At 35.8% G+C, this 10736-nt stretch overlaps 1 protein-coding gene across 1 annotated transcript; it reads left to right on the plus strand.

The window, feature by feature from the left end:
- The first annotated feature begins 1470 nt into the window (after positions 1 to 1470).
- LOC111611431 lies at positions 1471 to 6095 on the plus strand. Its single transcript, XM_023348223.1, has 7 exons — positions 1471 to 1516; positions 2640 to 2894; positions 4031 to 4342; positions 4687 to 4968; positions 5301 to 5402; positions 5479 to 5507; positions 5846 to 6095. The coding sequence occupies exons 1-7, from the start codon at positions 1471 to 1473 to the stop codon at positions 5921 to 5923; spliced, it is 1104 nt and encodes a 367-aa protein (XP_023203991.1). The 3' UTR covers positions 5924 to 6095.
- The last annotated feature ends 4641 nt before the right edge of the window (positions 6096 to 10736 follow it).

The following is a 10736-nucleotide window of genomic DNA, read 5'->3' on the forward strand; positions in this document are numbered from 1 at the left end:
GATCACTCATTGGTTAATGTCCAGAACGTGGGAGGAGAGAGGAGAAAGGACAAGAAGTAAAATATGGGGCTTTGTTGAAGTTTTAAAAAGTCCCGTTTTGTTTTTCCTTATCAAACATGTTTTGGACCAGTCAGCTCCTGATGTTCAGTCGGTTTCATCCTTATCTGGCGCTGTGCTGGTTTTGGCCTGGAGGTTATCCTTCTGAAAGCTTTGCTCTCATTGCTTACGTTGTTCTGTGTCTTATTTTGGACAGAGGAGCTAAGACAGAATCCATCTTGTTTGAAGAGACTGGAGGAAAAACTGACCATTTTTTCTCACTTTTACTCCAATTTGCAATATTTGCTCTCATTTCAACTGCTTACTTTTTGTGTTCACTCTGTTATTGTTCTTTCCATAGAAGCTACACCTGGTCTGGTTTAGCTGTGATACCTTCCTGCAGGAGGGCATCCACCAGGATGATGCTGCCATCAACTAATTGTTCTCCTTCTCCTGCTGTTAACATTCCTGGAATCCACAGCTGTAAAATATGGCAGTGAAGATCAACTTCAAGGTTCTTTCATGTACACAAGTGATGCTTGTCCAGAGAACAGTTTCCACTGGTTGGAAAACTGTGTGTGCGTACACATTCATTGTATGAAATAATTTGGGTTATAATTAATTATATTTGTGTACAATTAATATAACCTAAAGATTATATTGTATATTTACACACATTTAAAGACTCTAATCTTTAAAACTGTTGATGGACTCTGGTCCAGACAGCTGGCATTTCTTCTTCTACTGGTCTGACTGGTTGTAGCATCAGGTCACATTTAATGTCAACAGAAGAGGAGGCTTATAGATGGCCAACTGGGCAGCAGAGCATTCTGGGATTTGTAGTATAAGCAGTGAATGGAAAAGTAAATATTCACCACTAATAATAGAGTAAGAGTATAAAATACTTTTATTCTAAAGTATTTATATTTTCTGCTGTAAGGATCCAGTTGGACCTGTTTGGATTCTGTTCTGACTCGGTTTATTTGCTCTGTCTCAGAGCTGCTGGTGTTAGTGGACTGACTGCAGCCCATTAATATGCATCACAGTTTATCTCTGACTGCTCAGGCAGGAAATTAGAACAAGTTGCACAAAAAATATACTGTTAAACAGCAGGAAATAAGATTTTGTTTTTATTTTCTCCACCAGCAAATCCTTCAGCTAAAACATTTAGTTCATTTGAGTGTTACAGAGTGACAGAATTAAATGTAGTTTAAATGTTCATTTCTAACTAAAGTTTTGCTGGTTGCTTGTTTTGATGGTTTTCTGTCAGTTTCTGGAAATGATCAAATTGATAAGAGGAAAATGACAGAATAGGTAGGGACGTGAATTTGATTTCAATCATTATTTCAGCCACAAACAGGAAACATCATCAGTATTTTCAGATCAGCAGCAGAGAAAAGTCTCTCAGTTCAGCGGCTGATAGACGGACAGGAGATGTTGGTTCTGGTTCTGGTTCTGATCGTTGTGCTTCAGTTTGAAGGTAAAGATCTGTTTTCTTTCACATCAAGATGAGAAAAATTAAAGGACATTTTGGTTTATTTCTGTATTTTACAACAAGTTGTGTATTAGTTAATCAGTTTTGTACCAAATATATAGAAACATTTTCAAGGATTAAAATGCTAATTACTATTGTTGTAAACATGTCTAGAATAGCTCCTTAAAAGGTAGACAATAGAATGTTTTAACAACAAATCAAACATCATATAACATAAATAACTACACAATTTTAATTTCACCTTCATGATTGTATTTGTGAATGAAGAGGTGTTTAGAACTTTAATGTGTCTGTTTCTGCTGCAGGAACCAGAGAAGAAGAACTGCATCTGTATCACAGTTACAGGCATAATGTTGTTCTACCTTGTAACAGTCCTTCATCGCTTTCCTCATGCTCTGATGTTACCTGGTTTTATAACAAAGATAAAAATACTCAGCAAACGGTTTGGAACGGAGCAGATTATCAGATTTCACATGGAGCTCACAAGTTTAATTTGAGCAGCAGCTGCTCTCTGATCATCAACTACATTGATAATGATGATGCTGGACTCTACACCTGTAGACCTGGTTCTAATGCCTCCTCAGATGGTTTTGTCTATCTGAATGTTTTAACCAGTGAGTATGTAGACCTGAATGATTGAACTTGTTAACACCTCTGCTGTGTTTCTGCTCCTTCCTGTTTGAGCTGGGGGCGGGGCCAAGCTGTGATGTCATCAGGAAGTCGGCTCATCAGAGTGAACGTTGTGCTCGGCTGCTGAGGATGTTTAGATTTAATCAGTTTATCTCTTATGGTGACTCAATGTTTGCTTAAACTACTGAATCATTTACCGTACTTTAAAGATATTTTGTTTTTTCCATCATGCTGATAAAAACCTGCTGAGATCTATAATATTAGTTCAGATCAATCATCAAGAGACATGAAGACAAAATCAAAAATTTTATCAAAATGATCTTGTTACTATTTATTTATTTTATATTGTACTGTCTGCAACATGAGACTCTTAACCTTTTGTTAAGATTCTCACTTAGAGAAAGTTACTTTAACATCTTTCAGACTGAGACAGCAGTTTTTATTTTTCTTTCAGTTTATGAACAACATGTCTCTTCAGTAAAGGATGAGTTCACAGTAAAGTGTTCCCTGGAGAGATACAGTGGGTTGGATGTTTGTCCAGAGAACAGTTTCCGCTGGTTGGATGATACAGGAACTGAACTGACTGAAGGTGTTAGTTTCGACGTAAGAGGACCGAGACTCTGTGTTTCCTCTCTAACTGTGAAGGATGAGAGCGACAGAGGCTACACCTGCCAGTTTGTTGAAGGAAACAGTATGAAAATTGAAGTAAACTACGCACCACTTACCTTTAAAGGTATGATGACTTTTATTAAATGAGAAAAACAACAGGAAATACAAGGATTTTGTGAATGTTTTTTTTTTAATATTCATCAGTTCACTTTATTTCGGTAAATTATCAACATTAAACAGAAAACAAAAACGTAACAATAAACAATCCCATAATTTACCAAAAAAGGAATAGGCTGAAGCCAAAAACTTGTTCACATACTTGCCAGCCTACCGTCATAAAAGATATCTTCTGTAAATATAGATATACATACAAAACTACATACAAACACACATGTATATACATGTAAACACATACGTTTTATACAAACATGATTACACAATGCATATATACATCTACGAAACTGTATAAGATATCATTTTACATTTTAAGGCTCTTTTAAAGCTTTAAATATTTTTGCAATAAAATCTAAAGTTTTCTATGGAAGAGGATTAAGGCCACTGAAAAAAAAATAATTCTGACTTTTTTCTCAGAATTTAGGGATTAAAGTCAGAATTATTTTTTGTTTTTTTTCCAGTGGCCCTAATGCTCTTCTGTAGTTTTCCGCCTGAAACAAGCCAGACAAATAAGATTCAGACCATTTTTATTATCTGCTGTAGTTTAAATCATTTAAACAACCTTTATGAAAGAAAGAGGACAAACTTATCACTACAGAATTAAAGCCAGTGTTTTACATGAAGTGGTTCTATGAGGGATTTATGTTCATAATAACATGAATAAGGGTGAAAGCAAAAAGTGATAACTGAAGATATTTCATATTGAGATTTTTTTTTCTTTTCTTACTTTTAACAATAAATAATAAAGTCAGAATTTATGCAAATTTGCTTATACAATTTATGGGGGTTTTTGTCGTCTTTTTTGGACCTGCGGTAAAAAATAGTTTTATGACTAGGAGTAAAACGGTACACCAAATAGCCTAACTGTAAATAAATACATTTTTATTTCTATATTTTGAAGAGAAAAATCTGTGGTTGCAATTGTTCACCACAGATATTTTCCTTTGTTAAAATATTATTTTATAAAATGCATTTTGTTTTTTTACTTTAAACAGATTCTCTTTTGGAAGTGAATACAGGCAGAAAAGCACAGAGATAATTATTATTTTAAAGTACGATAAAATGTTTCTGAATGTGTTTTTTTAGCAGAAAACAGAGAAAGAATCCAGATCTACCACAGAGCAGGAGATGAAGCTGTTCTGCCCTGTAACAGATCTTCATCATTCAACTCATGCTCCTCTGTTGACTGGCTTTATGAGAGAAATGAAGACATGAACAAGGAACAGGAAGTTCAGAGAGGAATCGTTCAGAGTTCATCTCGTTCTGCCAGGCTGAGTTTGGACAGAAACTGTTCTCTGATCATCAACAACATCAATGCTGAGGATGCTGGACTTTACACCTGTCAGCCTGAAGATGGAAGCAGTTATGAAACAGATGTGTATCTAAACATGCTGATCAGTAAGTAATCTAAATAATGACTCTACCTGCTGATTTCAGTCTTTTTAAGATCTGACTGTTTAGATCATGATGTGTTTTTAGTTCAGTCAGGACTGGAACTGGATCCGTCTGATTTTAGAGACTGAAATCTGTTCAGTTCTCTCATTATGATGATATTTATGTTGTAGTGGTGCAGATTATTTAGTTATACTACCAAAGGCCGACCTTCATAGTTATTGCCAGATGTTAGTCTTCAATGTTTTTACAGAACAGCAACTATTAAAGACAATAGAAATAAAAGTTGTACTTTTGTTTCTCTATATAGAAAATATTTAGTTCTGATAGGTTGTCTTATTTTCTTTCAGTCTCTTCATATCTACCAGCTATTAATCCAACAAAGAATGAAGTGATCACATTATTCTGTTATATGGTGAGATCCGGGTGGTTCAGTTCTTGTCCAGATAAAAGTCTCCTCTGGGTGAACGAAACAGGAAGTGAACTGACTAGTGAAGGTGATGGATATAAATCTGGAGGACAGATTGGTTGTGTTTCTCTTCTGACTGTGAATCTTCAGAGCAGCAGAAGATTCACCTGCCAGTTTGTTGAAGGAAACGAAGTGAAGATAGAAGCTCACTATGGATCTGAAGGTATGAAGTCTTATTCTTATGAATAAGTTAAAATTTTGCAATGGAAAACATTCATTGCAACATTTTCCAATAAATTTATTGATTTATTTCATCTTATTATTAAACAATATATTTCTAATTTATTGTCATTATTTTGGACACTTTGACTTTTCACACCACAGTTTCTATGTAGATCTCCAGTTTTCTTCTCCATCATGGTGGTTCAGGTTCTCCTTGGTTCTACATGTGGATCCAAAGTCACAGACACTCAGATTGATGTTCAGTTCAAACTATTTTCTTCCTAAATCAGATGAAAATGATCCCATCAGGTTGTTGCTCCGTCTCCTCCTCAGGCCCCCCCGCCTCGTCTCCTCTGAGCTTCATCATGTTGACTCTGAAGATCACAGGACTGATCCTGATGGTTGGAATCACTGTTGGTATCATCAGAACCAGAGGTGAGGAAACTCAGCTACAATGGAGACGATTTACACAGTTCTTACTTTAATCACTTTATTCTGTTTTTCACTGCAGGGAGAAAAAAGCCTCAGAAAGACATTAATGTAAGAGAAACAATCATGAAAAATACATTCATAGACCTTTTATACATAGATGGAAAAAGACAATCTTGTTTCTTTAGACTTAAAATTTCCATCTTGTAACATCAATTGCCCAATATTGCTTTATTCTTCTTCTTTTTAAAACCTTTACCTGAAAACATCCCAGAAGAAAAACATGATTTGACTTTTAAATCATGTAAAACTGTTATTTTTGCCTGAGTGCTGAATGTGTTAAATTATTTTCTCTGTACTATCCTTTGTGATGCTTTTGAAGTTTCTCTCTAAATGTCCCTTTTGTGTCTGTAACTGTTTTATCCAGTTAATTTCTGCTTGTATCTCAGGTTCGTTTTGCTGTTGATGACGACACAGTGACCTTTGAAAATGATGGAGAACGTTCTGCTGCCGCCGCGCTCCACTGAGCTTCATCACAGCCATGAAGATTCATTAAAAAAGCTTTATTTTAACTGTAATTCAATCCAAAAGGATATTTTGCATTGAGTTAACTGCATATGTAATTTTAATTGTGTTAAATTCAGTGTTAATTAAAAACACCGTAGATAAGATAAAAGCTGATTGTTTAGTCTAGAATAGTTTGGGATAAGATGCTTTAAATGTGTTGTTTGCTTCCTGTTTGGTGTAAATAAATATTTGTCACATATTTTGTCGTATTTCAAAGAACTCGTGTTTTATAAAAGGAAATCATGTAGAGCAGGAGGGATTTGCTGATCACTCATTGGTTAATGTCCAGAACGTGGGAGGAGAGAGGAGAAAGGACAGGAAGTAAAATATGGGGCTTTGTTGAAGTTTTAAAAAGTCCCGTTTTGTTTTTCCTTATCAAACATGTTTTGGACCAGTCAGCTCCTGATGTTCAGTCGGTTTCATCCTTATCTGGCGCTGTGCTGGTTTTGGCCTGGAGGTTATCCTTCTGAAAGCTTTGCTCTCATTGCTTACGTTGTTCTGTGTCTTATTTTGGACAGAGGAGCTAAGACAGAATCCATCTTGTTTGAAGAGACTGGAGGAAAAACTGACCATTTTTTCTCACTTTTACTCCAATTTGCAATAGTTGCTCTCATTTCAACTGCTTACTTTTTGTGTTCACTCTGTTATTGTTCTTTCCATAGAAGCTACACCTGGTCTGGTTTAGCTGTGATACCTTCCTGCAGGAGGGCATCCACCAGGATGATGCTGCCATCAACTAATTGTTCTCCTTCTCCTGCTGTTAACATTCCTGGAATCCACAGCTGTAAAATATGGCAGTGAAGATCAACTTCAAGGTTCTTTCATGTACACAAGTGATGCTTGTCCAGAGAACAGTTTCCACTGGTTGGAAAACTGTGTGTGCGTACACATTCATTGTATGAAATAATTTGGGTTATAATTAATTATATTTGTGTACAATTAATATAACCTAAAGATTGTATATTTACACACATTTGAAGACTCTAATCTTTAAAACTGTTCATTGTTTTTTGTTCCTAAGTTAATATTTTGACTTTGAAATAAGCCAATGTGTGCTACATGATAAATCTTCATGCCTGAAGTTTATTCACAATCTGTTTACTGATCACAGTCATAACATAACAGTGATGAGAACATCAATAAACTGGTGCACTGATAATAAGAGGTGAGGGAAAATAAAGATAATTAAAAGTATATAAAGTAGTTGTACAAACACATTTATTAGTTATTTGTTTTATGTTGAGTTTAGAGGTTTTAATGAACTCTGGTCCTCTGAACTACTTCAAATAGGAATAGGAGGCCTACATGGTGTTGCATTGATATGCTTCTGATCTGTTTTTACTTAATCAGATAACAGAGACTCGTGACACGGCACTAAGTTGCTGTGTCAGTGCCTCATACAGGCCATAACGCTACTGAACAGCCAATCAGATGCAGATGACTCAATTATCACACTTTGATGCAAATCTGTCCAAATAAAACTTCAAAATCACTTTTAAAGGACACGTCAAATGACCAAACCTGTCTGTGGCATTCATTTCTTAAACCAAATCAAAACTATTTTGCCTTTAATAATGAAAATAATTTAGTCAATGTCCAGGAGTTAAAATAGCAAATAAGTTCATAAAGGAAACAATCATTGAAGCTCAGTTTGATTCTCTGATTTATTCTGGTGGACTCTGGTCCAGACAGCTGGCATTTCTTCTTCTACTGGTCTGACTGGTTGTAGCATCAGGTCACATTTAATGTCAGCAGAAGAGGAGGCTTATAGATGGCCAACTGGGCAGCAGAGCATTCTGGGATTTGTAGTATAAGCAGTGAATGGGCTGTTTCCCAGCGGTCCAGCTATAGGAGACATTGGGAAGTTTCTCACAGGACAAATTTGTCTGCAGCCTGCAGCCTCTGCTGTAAGGGATTCACTTTGGATTCTGTTCTGACTCGGTTTATCCGCTCTGTCTCCTGGTGTTAGTGGACTGACTGCAGCTCATTAATATGCATGAAGCAAAGGACATTACAACAAGCTGTATAAAAGATGCAGTTAAAGAACAGGAAATAAAACTTTCTTAGTCTGATATTTAATGTTTTTTACTTGCAGATCCTTCAGCTAAGACATCTCAGGGTTCTCGGCAAAGTTAAATGTAGTTCATCTGTTCATTTCTATGCCATGCAATTTGTTGCTTCTGTTTCTGGTTTCCTGTCAGTGACCAGAAAGTGTGATAAGAGCAAAGAGATACATTACAAAGAGGAAATATATTCAGTATTTCCAGATCTGCATCACAGAAAATTCTCACAGTTTTCAGCAGCTCATAGACGGACAGGAGATGCTGGTTCTGGTTCTGGTCGTTGTGCTTCACTTTGAAGGTAAAGATCTGTTTTCTTTCATATGAAGATGAGAAAAATTTTAAAAAACTTTTAATTACTGTGATATTCTGTGGAAATATGAGAATGAATATTTAGAGGTTAATTATATCATATATTAGTCAATCAGGTTTTGACGAGATATACAATAAATGTTAAAAAAAAATTTGGATAGAATATTTTTCCTTTGTTGACTCAAACTTCCAATCTGACAGAGATTAAAACATTGATTACTGTTTTTATAAAAATGTCTTAGCTTTTTAATGGTTGTCAATAAAAAGACATAAATAACAATAAGTCAAACATGATGTAACATAAATAAAGAGGTACAGACCTTCACAGTTTTGTGAAGGATAAATTGTGTTAAAACTTTAATGTCTTTGTTTCTGCTGCAGGAACCAGAGGAGAGGAACTTCATCTCCATCACAGAGAAGGAGAAGATGTTGTTCTACCTTGTAACAGTTCATCGTCTTCCTCATGCTCTGATGTTACCTGGTTTAACAACAGAGGTAAAAGCCAAAATACTCAGCAGGAGGTTTGGACTAGGAACGTATTTGAGAATTCACTTCAAGCTTACAGGTTAAATATGGACAGAAGTTGCTCTCTGGTCATCAATGACATCGGTCCTGCAGACTCTGGACTCTACACCTGTAGATCTGGTTCTGATGCTTCCTCAGATGGTTTTGTGTATCTGAATGTTTTAACCGGTGAGTATGTAGACCTGAATGATTTAACACCGTTACCTGTTGTGTTTCTTCTACTTCCTGTCTGAGCTGGGGGCGGGGCCAAACTTTGCTAACATCAGGAAATCGGCTCATCAGAGGGAACGTTGTGCTCGGCTGCTGAGGATGTTTAGATTTAATCAGTTTGTCTTGTATTGTGGTTCAATGTTTGCACAAAAAACAGAATAATTTATTTTCAAGATGTATTTTTCATCATGCTGATAAAAACCTGTTGAGATCTGCAATATTAACATACATCAATCACTAATTTACATGGAGACATCTAAAGTTTTATCACAATCTTCTCTTGCTGCTATTTATTTAATAATCTATATTCTGCAGCCAGAGACACACTCATTTTTCATACAATGAATGTGTGACAATTATTTCATACAATGAATGTGTACGCACACACAGTTTTCCAACCAGTGGAAACTGTTCTCTGGACAGGCATCACTTGTGTACATGAAAGAACCTTGAAGTTGATCTTCACTGCCATATTTTACAGCTGTGGATTCCAGGAATGTTAACAGCAGGAGAAGGAGAACAATTAGTTGATGGCAGCATCATCCTGGTGGATGCCCTCCTGCAGGAAGGTATCACAGCTAAACCAGACCAGGTGTAGCTTCTATGGAAAGAACAATAACAGAGTGAACACAAAAAGTAAGCAGTTGAAATGAGAGCAACTATTGCAAATTGGAGTAAAAGTGAGAAAAAATGGTCAGTTTTTCCTCCAGTCTCTTCAAACAAGACGGTTTCTGTCTTAGCTCCTCTGTCCAAAATAAGACACAGAACAACGTAAGCAATGAGAGCAAAGCTTTCAGAAGGATAACCTCCAGGCCAAAACCCTTTAACATTAGTGAAAGTTTCTCTCAGACTAATTTTCATTTTTCATTTGGTTTATTCGCCTCCAGCTGAAGATCACCGAAATAATCTATAACAGAGGACAAATTTATCACTACAAGATTAAAGCCAGTGTTTTACATGTAGTGGGACTATGTGGGATTTATGTTCATAATAACATGAAAATATGTGAAAACAAAATGATAACCAAAGATATTTCAGATTTGGGATTTTTCCTTCACTTATGTTTGAATCAGAAGTATAAATAATTGTCAATAGTTTTGCATTTTTATTTTGCCAGGTAATTTTTTGTCTTTCTTGTTTTTAAGAAAAATCTTTTGTCGTCTTTTTCAAACTTGCTGAAAAAGTTTTATCATTTTTTTGAGTTGCAACAGGACACAAAATAGTCAAAGTATAAATAATAGCAGTTTTATTTCCTCAGCTTGAAGAGAAAAATCTGTGGTTTCAATTGTTGACCACTCATATATTCTTTCATTAAGTAATTGTCAAAGGTGCAGTTTAAATTTTTTATCTTTAAACAAATTCTATATTTCAAGTGAAAACAGACAGAAGAGCACAGAATGTAGCGTAAAATGTTTTTCTGAATGTCTTTCCCACAGTTAGCAGAGGAGAACCAGATGATATCTACTACAGAGGAGGAGATGAAGCTGTTCTGCCCTGTAACAGACCTTCATCACTGGACTCCTGCTCTGCTGTTGACTGGTTTCATAAGAGAAATGAAAGCATAAAAATTCAACAGGAAGTTCAGAGAGGAATTGTTCAGAGTTCACCTCGTTCTGCCAGGCTGAGTTTGGACAGAAACTGTTCTCTGATCATCAACAACATCAAT

This window comes from Xiphophorus maculatus, chromosome 15, assembly GCF_002775205.1.
Source record: "Xiphophorus maculatus strain JP 163 A chromosome 15, X_maculatus-5.0-male, whole genome shotgun sequence".
Lineage (NCBI taxonomy): Eukaryota > Metazoa > Chordata > Actinopteri > Cyprinodontiformes > Poeciliidae > Xiphophorus > Xiphophorus maculatus.